The sequence below is a fragment of the Malaclemys terrapin genome, chromosome 11 (assembly GCF_027887155.1).
Source record: "Malaclemys terrapin pileata isolate rMalTer1 chromosome 11, rMalTer1.hap1, whole genome shotgun sequence".
Classification (NCBI taxonomy): Eukaryota; Metazoa; Chordata; order Testudines; family Emydidae; genus Malaclemys; species Malaclemys terrapin.
The window spans coordinates 40,425,887-40,441,870 of NC_071515.1; the positions used below are offsets into that span (position 1 = coordinate 40,425,887).

General features: G+C 43.6%; 1 protein-coding gene across 5 annotated transcripts in view; it reads left to right on the forward strand.

Moving 5' to 3' along the window:
* Nucleotides 1-15,984, forward strand: part of LOC128845186 (neurabin-1-like) — a 72,264-nt gene that overhangs the window by 16,498 nt on the left and 39,782 nt on the right. For all 5 annotated transcript variants that reach the window (XM_054043573.1, XM_054043578.1, XM_054043574.1 and 2 more), the window contains exons 8-11: nt 949-1,002; nt 3,246-3,475; nt 11,530-11,626; nt 11,705-11,888. In XM_054043573.1, the coding sequence (XP_053899548.1) occupies nt 949-1,002; nt 3,246-3,475; nt 11,530-11,626; nt 11,705-11,888 (565 nt within the window). The remainder of the gene's footprint in view (nt 1-948; nt 1,003-3,245; nt 3,476-11,529; nt 11,627-11,704; nt 11,889-15,984) is intronic.

A 15,984-nucleotide genomic window follows, 5' to 3' on the forward strand; every position in this document is an offset into this window, starting at 1 on the left:
TCCAGACTGGAGACCACTTCCAATGTTATAAGTTGGAGAAGCATGGTGAGAATCTGATAGACCATAATGGGACATCCATGCATAAATATCTTATACACTTGGGGATATGATGGGACATGACTCTAGGTGGAAATCCATTCTCTATTGATAGTGAATCTAAATCAAGTGTTCAGACTCATAATTTCACTTGTTTCAACATACGTTTGGTATTCTGTGCCTCTAAGTCACATATTTAAGGTGAGATTTAAGAGCTGAGAGGTTGTCTTCAACAAATTTGCTATTGCCCTTATGTATGCATACTTAATAGTAGATTTCTGAAGACATACTGTTGTAATTGTGTTCTTGACTTAAATGAAGCCTTTATGTACCCCTGTAATCTACTGAAGTCTCTTGATACCGAAGTCTTGCTCCTTAAACGTACAGCTTAATGTAAAAATACTTCATGATGATATTCTTTATGAACTTAAATAAAAAAACCCAGCACTAATGTATTTTTCACTTGACTGCATTTACTACTTGCCCAGTTACAAAGCATTACTGACTTTCACAGTTTTTGGCATGTTCACTTCATTTCAAACATGATTTTAATTTGCTTGCTTTTTGTAGCTATTTCCATAAATTAATTTGTGAATTTTTCAAATACAGATGTCCATATTCGTAATAAAAAAAAAAAAATCAAATCATGACCATCATAAGACCTTATAAACCTTTTCTTCTTAAATTGGGAGCTTAATTTTGGAAAAACATATAACGTGTAAGAGCCTGGTCTCCTCTTTTATGCTGGTGAAAATCATGAGTAACTTTATTGAGCAAGTGCATGGATTTACACTAATGTAAAACTGACTTAAGTGAGAGGAGAATCAGGCCTTAAATATTTAGTAACAAACTTGCCATCTTTCAAATATCTTTCTGTATATTTCTTGACAAAACTGTTACATTTCATTCTAGCTACAATTAAAGCATGCAGTAACAACAGCTGAAGTTAACCAACTAAAAGAGAGAGTAAGTTACTTCTTTTAAAGTTTTGCAATGTTTAATGTTCACATTGTTCATGATAGGATTAATGTTTAGAGGAGAAAAAGTTGGAAACCGAATGAAGGTCAGTCGATGTCTATTTTAAGGCTAGGGCACCATGTACTTTGGGCACACTAGACACAAATTTGTAAACCTAAATTCTGGGTTACAAAAATACTGAATTCTGTGACAGATTGAAGAAATTCTATAATAGGATAAAATGCTTGAATAATATTGTTTAAAGTAGAATTTATTGAATTGAATAGTTCAATGGATAGAAACTTGCCTCCGTTCAGTATTGGTGTTTCATAAAAATTAGGTGTCTTTGTGTAGAAATTAGAGAGCAGTGGATGTATTTGCCACTTTGGGGCAGTGGTCACTTCTAGGAAGGAGTTTTTGGAGTGTTATAGGAAGAGGAACTGGGGTGGAGATTCCCCTGGCCAACCTCCCCCTGATGCAAATACACAAGCTTCTTGGATGAGGGCTAGCTCAGCATTCTTACAGTTTCTGATTGTTCTGGGAAAGGGAAGTTTTGTCTCCTCTTCCATGTTGTTGGGAGAGGTGGGGACAGAGAGCTGTGAGCAGCCATTTTCTTATGTGTAGAAACATTGGTCTTAGGGTGTGGAGAAAGTACAGCAGCGTGTCTCTACCTCATTCTTCTCAGTGAGCCAGGTTACAACCAGGTGAATTTTGGCCATTTACTGCTGTCTCCAGAAGGGCATTCATCAGCCAGTTAGTGGTGAGAAGAGCATTCATCAGCATCCTGTGCATGTGACAATGGTGTATGCTGCATGTCTTTCAGCCTCAGCACAGAAGCTAGACAACTGGGCCATGGCCATGTGTGCAAATACACTACTTAGCACACAGATATTTGGAACTATAGAACATTTCTTTATTAATTTGTTAAATTTACATTCCAACTTGACAGAAGGGAAATCAAGAGGATAATTATTTTTAAACCAAAAAGACAATACTTCTCAATGAAACATGAGATGGAACACTAAAATGCTGCTACTACTAAAATTAAACAGGAAACTTTAATAAAAAGATAAATTTAGGTCCCAGTCCTGCAGTTGGCCTCATGTTGTTAGGCTTTGAGAAAGTGTAGGGATTCCACACATGATGACCTATTTGCAGGATCGGGGCCTTAGTGACTTGCTAGGGAATCTGACAATGAGAAGGAAAATACTGAGGCAGGGGAAGGGGAAAACATATTGAGCAGTAGTCTGTTGTGTGTCTGTACCTTCTGTAGATCGGGGTTCTCCACTTTTTTTCTCTGAGGCCCTCCCCCAACATGCTATAAAACCTCCACGTCCCAGCTTTGTCACAACTGGTTTTTTTGCATATATGGTAGATTAAAAATCAGGGCTGGCATTAGGGGATAGCAAGCAGGGCAATTGCCTGTGGCCTCAAGAGGTTGGGCTTTGGCTTTCTGCCATGAGCCCCAGCGAGGCTAACACAGGCCCGGCTCTCTGGCTTATTTTGGCTGACCTTCTGAAACCTGCTCATGGACCCCGGACTCCTGGTTGAGAACTGCTGCTTTAGATAAAAGTACTATATTCTGTTGACATTCTAGGGCTAGAGGTTGATTCAGTACCTTTTTCCTTGCATGTTTGCTAGCAACTTTCCAGAATGACTTCCTTTCCTTGCTTTCCTTTTGGGAATTAAACAGTACAGAAAACTCCCATTGGCTTCAAAGTGGAAATGTGGTGTCATCAGGTGCATGGTCTAAGATCAGAATTGAAAAGCAAGTAGTAATTTACAAGTTGGCTTATTTTGCTGTTTTAGGTAGACCTTCCTCAGAAAAGTTAACAGAAAATTAGATATCCAGCAAGGTTAATATAAGGTGAAAACCCGGGTTCTTTTTATTTTGGTATCTGTTTGGCAAGAAGGTACACTAATAAGGAAATAGGCTGGACCAGCTGCCTTGTGTGTTTCTTCCACTTCTGTACCATGTGGGAGATTCTTGACTTTTATTTCTAAAACTCACACAACATGGAAAGTGATGGATGTATTGAAGTGATATCTATATAAAGAGACTTAAAACATTTTAGGTACTACTGGATGAAAGGTTGTATACCTATTCAAGGTGGTCTTTTAATACTGCTGAGATTTGGTTAGTAAGTTAGTCGTTATTATCTACTCACGCTTGTTTAAGCAGCTGTTTTGATTTTTAACTTTTATCTTAAGATCTAGTTCTTAAGGATTGTTCTGAATGTTTTCCTTTCAAGTTAAAAACTACTGAAGCTGAAAAAGTTGAATGGGAGTCAAGTAAATCCCAGCTTCAGCAAACTTTAGAAGAGAGCAAAGAGAAAATTAAGAAGTTGGAGACCTATTGGTTAGAGGCACAAAGTTTATGCAAGACTGTAAATGAACATCTTAAAGAAACCCAGGAACAGTATGATGCCCTGGAGAAGAAATACAACAAGGCCAAGAAATTACTTAAAGATTATCAACAGAAGTAAGTACACTAAAGTGAAATAATTTCATGAAAAGATTTAAAAAAACTGGTCTCTTTCTTGGTTCCATCTGCCCGACATAGGCAGAGCTAGTAGCAACACCTCTAGTTAAGGTTGCTTAGTACTCTCCATTATAAGATCCTGTTTCCAGTTGCTTATAATTCTTCCAAACTTTAACCATTCAGGCTGAATTTCTCCATGCCACTAGTCTGCCAAAGGCTGACTTTTTGCGGGGGAAGTTTCAGCAAAACGGTTCAGCTGTTTCTGTGAATGCAGGTAGGAAAAAATATATTTTCAGAACAATGTTAAAAATTCTAACAGCGGTTTAGTTGTGTGACATACCATGGTACAATCCAGACTGAATAGCTGTGTCACCTCTGCCCTCTAACCTGGGATGCCCTTTAAAATGCGTTGTTGTAGCCTCCAGCCTGGATTGCTCATAAACAGCCTCCAGCATGCAAGTCACTTTCAGCTATGTCTGTGTGTGCGCTGCAGCCACACTTTGGCTCTTACCAGCTTTTATCAGCCTTGGTTACCTTGCCACCCTGCAGGGTGACCCCAACACACCCCCATTCTTATTTCTCCCCCCCCATCCCCCGATATGCATGTCCTGTACTGCCCAGCCCTCTCCTGAACAATGCAAGTTTATATAAAGTCTGTTATTTCTCTAATAGAAATAATATGCACAGAACTTGCCACCACAAATGGAGTTTCCTGGATACTTCAGTTTAAACACTGGATTAGATAAAACAGGTTTTATTAACTAAAAAGAGAGATTTTAAGTTAGTACAAGTAATGGGGCTAAAAGGTCAGACATGGTTACAAGAAAAATAAAGATAAAATACAAATGGTGCCTATCTTAAACTGTGTTAAATTCAAAGCAAAGTTTTCTCACTACATGCTCTCAACAGTCTTCGGACAAAACTTCTTAGGTCAGGACCCCTTCTCCCAGAATCCAATGAATGCTTCAATCCTAACCCTATGCGCACTGAGTATGTTGCAGCCAAGGGCTGCAGTGTCTGAGCAAGACTTTCCTTCAGTTGTTACCCCGGGTTGCTGTGAATGCCAGGGGCAGCGAGGGAGAGAGGGGGGTGTCTTGGGGTGTTGGCCCTTCCTTTTTCTAGTTTCAGTACCCCTTTTGAAAAACATTTCCAGCTGGGTATCAGGAGACAAAAAAGTCTATGGAGAAGGATGTTCCCTGCTCTTTTTTTTCTCATCCGTTTGAGCTTTCTTTCTCTCCCCTTCCTGCTTGATGACTCTGTTTACTGCTTAAATGCAAATTAAGCAGAGCGCACATTCATTTATCTAGGATGGACCTGTTTTGCCAACTTCTGTTTGGGTAGGGCTGTGCCTTTGGAACATGTGTTGTTAATATACAAGGAAATCTTAACTTCACATACAACGTTGCCCCACACATTTTATTAGGATACTATTGTCCAGCAAATTATGAATTTTCAAATAATACCTTACAGGCATACTTGTACAAAGATTATTACAATAGTGTGTAGGGTGTGGACATGGGTACATTCACAAGAGAAAGTGTAGACCCTCCATGTTTGGAAGACAGACTTGAAATTAGCGTGTAAGTTTTCTTGTGTTCAGAGAGGTGCCTCTTGTTATCCTGTGAAAATCCATCCAAATTTGGTCAATTTAAAAGTTTTTGAAAATTGCTGTTCACATATACTCTATAGAGATTTGTTTATAAGATGGAAGCAAAATTTTCTAAATGTTCTATGCGCACTGAGTATGTTGCAGCCAAGGACTGCAGTGTCTGAGCAAGACTTTCCTTCAGTTGTTACCCCTGGTTGCTGTGATATCAGGCATTGGATCTGAAAGTAGGGAGGTTGTCTGTCTGTCTTGTTCTTGCAGTGTTCTCCCTGCTGGTATCCCAGCAGCGTAGAGGAGAAAAGAGCAACAGCCTGACTCAAATGCAGAAGGGAAATAAGCAGGAGGGGGGGAAAGAATCATATCATGAGTGGGGGATGGGTCTGGCTGTATACTAGCAGTGGGGCACAGAGACAAGCTGAGGAGATAAGAATTGGGGACACCGGAGCAGTGTCAGAAGGGGATGTACTGCCGGGGACAGGGCTGATGGGCCCGTAACCAACAGACATAGTCTTTGTCTAAGACATAATCTTAGAACCCAGGATTCCTAAGTCTCAGCATTCATGTGCTGTCTAGCAAATAGTTGTGAGACTTGCAGGCAAAGTGTGTCTCATCCTCCACTAATGGCTGGTCCACATGGATAATAACTTACTACTGCTACCAAATACTATGTTACTTCAAGTGGTAGAAGGCTATTGTGTGGCTCTAAAAGTTTCAACCTGTGCTAGTATTATTGTAGCACATGGGAGCAACAGTCATGAACCAGGACTCCATTGTGCTAGGGGGTATATACACAAACCAAAAAGACCGTCCCTGCCCCCAAATTGCTTATAATGACCCATATGGGGATAAATATAATTCCACAGGATTGAATTTATTTTTTCAGTTTGCTTGTTTAAAACTTAAGAAATGGGATGCAAAATCCTAAATTAAATGAATGTTAAGTTTATAAAGTCAAATACTCAAAACTTAGGAAATACCAGAGTTAAGGCTGTCTGTGCAACTTTTAATTCAGCCCTTTGTGCATATGCATTATGATAGTGTTTAATTGCATGATCCATACGGTTTCCCTCAGTACTCCTGCCTCATTCATAAAATTGATGGGGGCACACGGATTGAATTGGGGTTCTGCATTGACAGAGGTTGTTTATAGGACCTCTGCCTCATTTGTTGCAAAAATTGGAAGATGTGTAGTGAAAGAGGCAGAGGACTTCAGGAAGAGAAAGGATGGTCTCATGGTTAAGGCAACTGAATACCACCTGAAGAGCAGATTATCTCTCTGTCTCTGTTACAGTTTCCTATATGATGCTGGGCAAGTCACCTAAACTAGAATGTTCAATAGCCGGCCACTAACTATGCTCTTTGTTTTCTGGGTGCTTATCTTGAGACACTTGGGACTTGGTTTGTAGAAGTGCTGAGCACTCTCAACAACAAATGTACTCAATGGGAGCTGTGTTTTGAACATATGGAGGGCTATGAAATGCTGAATACTCTAGGACCTGATTTTTCAGATATCACAAATTGAGCACCCAGAATTATAGTACATATTTCTGACCATTTTTGCCCTTAACCTGTGCCTCAGTCCTCCATCTCTTAAATGTCTATAATAATTCCACCTTACCTCTCAAAATGTGAAAATTAAAATTGTGAAGCGTTCAGGTAATATGGTGATAATTACCATTAAAAATCCAACCCACCTTGTTCCCTGATGGCCCCCTGGGACCACTGCTCCATCCACACCCCACAATCCCCTGTTCCCTGACTGCCCCCAGGACTCCTGCCCCCCACCGCCCCATCCAACCTCTCCCTCCTTCCAGACTGCCCCCCCGCGACCCCTGCCCCCATTCATCCTCCCTGTTCCCTGCCCTCTGACCGCCCCGTCCACCACCCCGAACTCCCCTGTCCTCTATCCAACCCCCCCTGCCCCCTTACCATGCTGCCTGGAGCACCGGTGGCTGGTGACACTACAGCCAGGCTATGCAGCACAGAGCACCGGGTCAGGCCGGGTTCTGCAGCGGCGCTGCCCCAAGAGCTCTCAGCCTGCTGCCCAGAGCATTGCGGTAGGGTGCGCTGAGGCTGCGGGGGAGGGGGAACAGCAGGGGAGGGGCCGGGGGCTAGCCTCGAGGGGCCGGGGGCTAGCCTCCCGGGGCAGGAGCTCAGGGGCCGGGCAGGAGCCGCGTGCCGCAGTTTGCCCACCTCTGGTCCAGAGGCTTGAGCAGGAAAGAGGCAAAATGGAGATGTTTCCAGGACTTTTTATAGCTTCTGCCATGTCGAGAGAAATCCATTGTTTCAAACAAAGCCCTCGTCAGTGCTAGTGGAAAATTATAGGTACAAGATGGAGTTTGGAGTCACATGAGCAAGTCACATGTCCATGGATGACTTCACTTAGTCCTGGCAGGAAATTCCATTAACAGTGGATAGGTGTCTTCCACTGTAAGTTAAGTGTTCTTTAATGAGTCACTTAATTTGAATAGTCCCTTCAAGATGTGCAGGCTAAATTAGGGTTACTATTCGTCCGGATTTACCCGGACATGTCCTCCTTTTCGCGCTAAAAATAGCGTCCGGGGGGAATTTGTAAAGCACTCACAATGTCCGGGATTTCCCCCTCCCCTGGCAGAGCGAGCGGCTGGGAGGGCTGCAGAAAAATCCCGGGCTGGACTCCTGAGCAGCTGTAGAGGAGCCGGAGCCGCCCTGCAACCCGGTCCGGCAGCACTGTGCAGGGCCAGGGACCGGGTTTTGTTGTGCAGGGCCAGGGACCGGGTTTTGTTGTGCTGGGGAGCGCAGCCACGTGTCCGGCTCCGCTCGCACAGAGCCCAACACCCTGTTCTGAGCAGCAGGGTAAGGGGGACCGGGGGCAGGAAGGTTCTGGAGGGGGCAGTCAAGAAACGGGGGGGGGCTTTTGGGGGGGGGGTGGAGAAAGTTTTGGGCAGTCAGGGTACAGGTAGGGGGTAGGGTCCTGGGGGGCAGTTGGGGGGGGTCTTAGGAGGGGGCAGTTAGGGGACAAGGAACAGGGAGGCTTAGGGGTGGGGTTCTGGAGGGCAGTTAGGAGCAGGGGTCCCAGGAAGGGGCAGTCAGGGGACAAGGAGCAGGGGGGTGGGGAGCTGGGAGTTCTGGGGGGGGCTGTCAGGGGGCAGGAGTGGGGAGAGGGATCGGAGCAGTCAGGGGACAGGGAGCAGAGAGGTTTAGATGGGTTGGGAGTTCTGGGGGGGGCTGTCAGGGGGCAGGAGTGGGGAGAGGGATCGGAGCAGTCAGGGGACAGGGAGCAGAGAGGTTTAGATGGGTTGCGAGTTCTGGGGGGGGCTGTCGGGGCAGGAGTGGGGAGAGGGATCGGAGCAGTCGGGACAGGGAGCAGAGGGGTTTAGATGGGTCGGGAGTTCTGGGGGGGGCTGTCAGGGGGCAGGGGTGGGGAGAGGGATCGGAGCAGTCAGGGGACAGGGAGCAGAGAGGTTTAGATGGGTTGCGAGTTCTGGGGGGGGCTGTCAGGGGGCAGGAGTGGGGAGAGGGATCGGAGCAGTCGGGACAGGGAGCAGAGAGGTTTAGATGGGTTGGGAGTTCTGGGGGGGGGCTGTCAGGGGGCAGGAGTGGGGAGAGGGATCGGAGCAGTCAGGGGACAGGGAGCAGAGAGGTTTAGGTGGGTTGGGAGTTCTGGGGGGGGGCTGTCAGGGGGCAGGAGTGGGGAGAGGGATCGGAGCAGTCAGGGGACAGGGAGCAGAGAGGTTTAGATGGGTTGGGAGTTCTGGGGGGGGGCTGTCAGGGGGCAGGAGTGGGGAGAGGGATCGGAGCAGTCAGGGGACAGGGAGCAGAGAGGTTTAGATGGGTTGGGAGTTCTGGGGGGGGCTGTCAGGGGGTGGGGAGTGGTTGGATGGGGCGTGGGAGTCCCAGGGGTCTGTCTGGGGGTGGGGGTGTGGATAAGGGTTGGGGCAGTCAGGGGACAAGAGGCAGGGAGGCTTAGATAGGGAGTGGAGTCCTGGGGGGCAGTTAGGGGCAGGGGTCCCAGGAGGGGGCAGTCAGGGGACAAGGAACGGGGGGAGGGTTGGGGGTTCTGGGGGGGCGGGAAGTGGGAGGGGCAGGGGCGGGGCTTGGGCGGGGCTCCTCCCGTCCTCTTTTTTGCTTGCTGAAATATGGTAACCCTAGGCTAAATACCTTGTGGGCATTACCCCAGGGGCAAACATTTGAAATACAGGTATAGAGCCAATACTCATAAATTCAAATACAAAAATGATACATGCATACAAATAGCATAATCATATTCAGCAAATCATAATCTTTCCATAGACCTCTTACGTGCCACATTTTGTATAAGATTTGTTGCAAATATATAACAGTGGTTGCAACAATGATCTATATGGTCATATTTTAATCAGATACCATCACAGTTGCATTAATACTTTTCCTGTTTTTTCCCATAGTTTCTTTCTAGCTGATGTTTCTGAAAGAGAAACTTTGTTGCATGATGCTGAACACAATGGGGCCATAATCCCTGTTTGATGTCCCTAGGTGCTAAATAAATTAATTGATTAGTAAATGCCCCATTAAGTATTAACTACTTAACTTTCTTCTTCGAATAGTGTCCTTGTGGGTGCTCCACTGTAGGTATATCTGCGTCCCTGCGCTGCTAATCAGAGAACTTCGGTAGCCGTGTCAGTTCAGCCTCTGCCACGAGACTAACCAGTGTGTGTGAGCAAACCCTTTTCAGTTTCTTCTCAACCACCTCGGTTAGAGACTGCGCTTTAGCTGTCTGTTCACGGATTGTTAACTTTTTTTAGAATCCCTAATCTTTAGCTTCCTTCTGAAACCTCTTTTCTTCCTTTAGTTTCTTTACATTTTTATTTGGCCATTGTCTAGAAAAAGAAAAGACTTTGTTCTTTCATCAAGCCCCAGTTTGGGGGGCTCTGTGGGCTTCAAGAAGTGTCTCAGTTGCAAGGAATTTATCCCAGTGACTGACGGACACTCTCAGTGCATCTGCTACCTAGGAGAGAAACATCCCACAAAAGTGTGGTTTGTGTCAGCAACTGAAGCCCAGATCCAGAAAGGACAGCGAACCGAGGCTCAAACTCCTACCCACGGAGTCTGCCCTTCAACCACCCAAACCATGGCAGGAGACCTAGCCACAACCCTGTACTTCGAAGGGAGGAGATCCCAAGGAGCTACCCATGAGCCATTCACGTAAGGCCTCTAAGAAAAGGTCCATGAGTCCCCATAGCGAGTCCTGATTGAGCTGGAGATCGTTTTTTGCTCTATCTGTGATTTGGTATCTAAATATCAGCCATAGCTTCCTAAGAGGCTGTGAATAGTCTGCTCTTTTTCAGATATAGCAACGGTCATTAACTCCTTTCTTCTTTCCAAGGTAGACTACTGAAATTTGAGCTATCCCTGAAGTCAACTTGGAAGTGTCTGATAGTGCGAAACACACCTGTGGCATGTTTTGAGTAGTTGCTGTGAGCGCACAATGCAGTTTCTGCACTTGCTGCTTCTCTGAGTGCAGTCTGTGATGTTTACCTCTACTATGCACATCTAGAATTACCACCTCTTACCCTGTGCCTTTTCACACAATTTAAGAGTCTTGAAAGGTCCCTCTCCTGTTCTTTGAAGCTTTCCTGCTCTGGAGCTCAAACATATGTCTGCTTACATTCTGGCTCTCAGCTCCACACAGCATTGTGTACACGGTTACCTGTCTGTCTGTCTGACCTGGACTATTATTTTCAGTCAGATTCTTTTAGTTGCTTGATTTTCTCCAGCACAGTGGTATTGCTGCATTTTATTTCACTGTAAGATGTTCCCTCTCTCCCCGGGACAATTTGCTTTTGTCCTTCTCGCTTTCTTTGGTAGGCAATTTCAGAATAATTTTTGTTATTGCATAAACCGCAGGCCATTCCAGACTCACTCGGATGGGCTTAAAAAGGAAGTTGACAGGATATTGGTGCTTAACTGTGGAACTCTATCACAACCTATGGAATGCATATAGAATACTTTGGCAGCTGCACCATCTTATTTATGTAAAACTTAGGAAAAGGCAGAGCAGTTCCAATAGTTTGGGTTCTATATCCACATAACATCTTATACTCATACATATTTGTTTGAATTTTTACAGGTGAAAATAGCCGAATGGAATTTTCTAAAGAATCTTAAGAGTGAAAAAGTGCCACTGACCTTGTATAGCATTTTAAGCTTCAGCCCAGAGTAAACTTTACAGTTATAACTCCTGTTTTTCCTGGTGGGTGTGTGTGTGTACATGTGTGATATAAAATATTATGCACATACTTGAGGGGAGAGTGGGCTTACAAAAATAATGAACACCGTTACTGGAAGTTGTGTGATGACCATTTGCAGTGTTTAAATAGTGATGTTGCAACAAGTATAATTAATTTGATAAATAACCAATTTTAATACGTTTCCTTATCACCTGAAACCCTTCTAATGTTGCAGTACAATTGTATCTTTCCCCCACTAGAGAAATAGAATTTATGAAAAAAGAAGAGGATCATACAAGGGTTCTTGAAGAGAGAGACAAGAAACATGCAGCGCAACTGAACATATTCCAAGAGGAGGTAGGCAATATAATATTTTTAATACAGTTTTCTCATTCTTGAGAAGTGGCATCTAACTTTGAATTTTAACATTTGCAGATTTCAGAGCTTCAGAACAAATTAAAAATATATGAGCGAATACCTTGTATGATTAGCAGTAGCATTTTGCTGGACACTGCCTCTCAAAGTCCAGAAAAACTAAATGAATGCTCAGAGATTAAAGAAGAAAATACAAAAGAAATAGACTCATCAGCAGTGGAAAAATTAGTTTCTTCAGATACTGGTAAGTTGAGCAGTAATAAAGAGATTAAAAAGGCTCTAAAGCATCAACTGTAACCAAATAAGTTAATAGGGGTGTGTGTGGTGGAAGAGAGCTATGTTTGTGTGCTTAAAAAAGAGAAAGTTAAAAACCGTAGTACAGAAAATGTTTTGTACCTATACTGGATTTTGGGGATTGTGTGGGAGGTGATAGGCACAAAGTTGACTGTGGTCTTTTTTTAATGGAGCATTATACATACCTTGATGAAAAGAAGTGTGTAGATTGGACACTGTGATGTATTTGCTTAAGTACCCTGGACATTTTTTTTTTATTTTTAAACAAGCGTTAAGTTCTACTTTGAATGGCTCTTTGATGTTTTCTTAATGTACTAGAAAAGGACGATTTACATGATAGGCAATATTATATGATAGGGATCTTATCAGAATGCTGTACCAAACACAAAGTAAAAAGATAGGCATTTTTGGCAACACCTTTGCTACAACCTTAGGAAGTGTATTTGCTTACTTTAGTGTCTTGGGTCATTATTTGCCGGGAAACTGGCTTCTTGGATAGAGGTAACTTTATTTATCATGTGTCCTCATTGGGAATACAGTTTCCAGGTCATAAAATCACCAAGTCTGAATGGAATAATTTTTTTCCTTTCAATGTGAAGATTTTATGAGTTCAGTAAATAAACTTTACCCAATTGACTCAAATATTGAGATCTGACCGGCTGTCCAGAAACCTTTAAATTAATGGAAGCTTCTAATGCAGTGTTATCCCATTTCCTGAATGTCTGTTTGGTGATCAGAAGACTTATCCAATTTTCCTAAGAATCTTTCCAAAGGAGCATCTTTTTTTTTATTTATAGCTTTGCACATCTTTATGGAAAGCATTGTTCCAATCACAGTCTGTGGACTTCAGGGAATCTACATCTGTTTGCTCGGTACTGAAGGATGGATGGACTTGTTTTGGTGCTGGATCTAAATGACTAAACAAATTCATGCCTAAAAGTTTTACAGGATGAAAATTTGTCAGCCATTTGAATATTTCATCTGTCTAACTCAAAGTATGCTCATATGCATGTTCCAATGGAAAACATTGCCTGACCTTCCCTCCCCCCCCCCCCCCCCCCCCCCCCCCCCAGGTTCATGTATATTTACTAGAGTCTCCTATTTGTCCTTATTTTGTTAAGGTGATTTTGTACTCCACTACCTATATGTGATTGATTAACCATGTCTTATCTCCTTGGATACAAATAAATGCGCAAGAGAGAGAATGCTAACCCGGGAGAGAGACGGAATGTAACATTCTCCTCTAGTTTCTGCTTTGCTTTGTCTACCCCAGGCAATCCAGCACTTAGCAGTTCCCTTTAAATACCTGTGAAAAGATGTTTAAACTCCCATCAGGTTATTGGGATGACTTTGACTTTGGTCAGCTTTATTTATGAAGATGTGCAAATTTGGTCTTGATTGACTGGTTAGGGGTTTGTTAGGAACTGCAGTAGATTCCTTTCACGTTAGCTGCTAGGGCCAATTTAGACACTGGACAGTGTGGAACTGAACAAATACAAGGTATTAGAGGGAAAAAAGTGGAAATAGAACTGGGGGGGCGGGGGGGGGGGGAAGAATGCTTCTTTTTAATACTCAATGGCATGAGTTCTAAAGCTTGGGATTGCAAACCGGTATCAAGAGGTCAAAACCATCCTACCCCTTCCATAGTACTAAATAGGGGAAGGGGATCCTGGAAAAGGTTGAGAACTTTTGCCCTAAGTTGATGATGATTCTTGGTCTAATAGGCCAGTGAATTGTTAGGGTAGACTGGTGAGACTTAAAGATAACATAAGACCATCCTGTAAAAAGTTGCTGTGGGACTGGGATTTGCAAGGTTTACTGTACCAGTTCCAGAAGTTTTGTGTAGTTCAGAGTGTTTATAGGAGGAGTAGAGGGGAGAGATTTGCAGTTAACTGCTATCTGAGACCTAAAAAAATCTGAAACAAATAATGGTTCTGTGTTCAACATAGGACAGGAAGGTATCTCCTGGTTTATTGAGTGCAGTCCCCTGCTGTTGTGGGCAACCCCATCATATTATCTAGTTCACAAACTTAACAAACTCCATCTTAATGCTGCGTAGGTTGCTTCCTATTGCAAGGCTGTCCCAGAGCTTTATTCCTCTGATGTTTAGAAACATTCCTCTAATTTCCAGCCTAAATTTATTCATAGCCAGTTTTATACCCTTTTGTTTTTCTGCCAACATTATCCTTTAGCTATTTCTTCTCACTTACTGGTGTTTACCTTCCTGGTGTATTTATAGAGAGAATATCTCTTCTCAAATAGACTCTCCAGTCTCCTGATCATCACAGTAGTCCTTCTCTGCACCTGTTCCAGTTTGAATGCATCTTTCCTGAACATGGGTGACCAGAACAGTACAGAGTATTCTAGATGAGGATTACTAATAATGCCTTGTACTATGGCATTTAATACTTCCTTTCTCTACTAGCAGTTCCTCTTCTGATACATCCATATTTTATAGGATTTGAGTTGCCATCGCTATGATTCTTAAAAAATGATGGGGTAGAATTTCTACAGACATTCATATACACTGCCCTCAACTTACAGCCTTCAAAGTTCCTGGATGGTCTCTGAGGAGAAATGGAAGCCATATTTAAAAAAAAAAAAAAAATTTGAGGTGTTGGCATGGACAGGTGAAATGTTCAACTTTTAACGTGTAACGGTATATCCGTGCATATGGCATCTGCAGCAATTACCAGCTTTTGTCACATGTGTCCGATATACATGTGTCCTCTCATCTGTCAAGCAGGTAGCAACCAATCCAGAGCTAGAGTTTTTTTGTGCCTAGTCTCCCCCCATCCCCATCTGTGAAAGGCAAGCAGACTTCTGCCATTTATTCTCTTGCCTCTTTCTGGAACAACGGCAGTAGCCCAGTCTTTAGATGTGGTGGTTGTGTTTTCTTGAGACCCCGTACTTCAGAGCTCTGGTGAAGCAGAAGTAGTTTTAAGGCTTTTAAAAGAATCGGAGGGGGAGGGCAGAGATACCAAAAAAAGCCTATTCTGTTCAACTCCTGCAGTGAGTCCTTACTGTTCAGTGTGTCCATCTTCTCCCCAAACCTCTTCTACAGTTCTGCTATAGTGAGCACAAGGAAGAAGAGGAAAATGATTAGCTCTGAATAGGGTGCCCCTACCATACTCTAATAGCCTCTTTCAGTTTCGGGACTCTGAGAACAGAAGAACCACCAGACATTAAAGAGGAGGACACCTGCTCAGAGAATCACAACAAGGATCATCCTGGAGATTGAGACATCCCGGGCTGCTCCTTGCTCATCAGCTTGTGAGATTTCACCTAACCCAAGCAATGGCCCTTAACTTGAGATTATTCATCTCTTCCTCCTTTGGGGCTCCCTTCCCATCTTCTCCAAAGAAGATTCTGAAACAGGACACTTAACCTCCTTCTTCACTGTTTCCAGGGACCTGTGTGCTGCCTCTCAATGGGAAAATCTTTCCCCCGCCCCCCCAACCCCGAGTGGACTTCCTGGAGAAGGGAGAACTGTGCCAAATTCTAATTTTCCTTTCCCTGATCTTTGTCCTACCCCTCCCTCTCATTCCTTGGAAAATCCTAATGGGGTTTTCCCCCAAGGAATAGGCTACTTAGTTTCCAGCCTCACTAACACTCAGAAGGTGTCTAGGAGAGCAAAAATCAAGCTTGGATGATGATGGACTACCAGTTTTTTGGTAAGAGGGTTTTACAGAACAGTTACTGCCAATGTATTACTCCATTCTTAAAACTGTTGAGATTGGTTCTTCTGAACTCAGATGCCCCTCCTTTCCTGCCCAGAAGCTGTCAGAGAATCTACAAATAAGATTCAGGTTTTCATGATCTCTTGCTTCCAGTCAGGTGTCCGGCTCAGGGAAGGTGGCTCTTTGGAAAACTTGGAGGAGCCTAACTTGTTTTTCTGCAGTTTTGGAAATTCTCAGCTCCGGTGTGGGAGGGTGGGAGTGGGGAGATGTCTGTTGGAGGAAAAGGGACTGAAAGAGCCTACTTTCAGATTGGCTGCCACATCTCTGACTGACAGATATAGGGACACAACGTTCATATGAAATGGT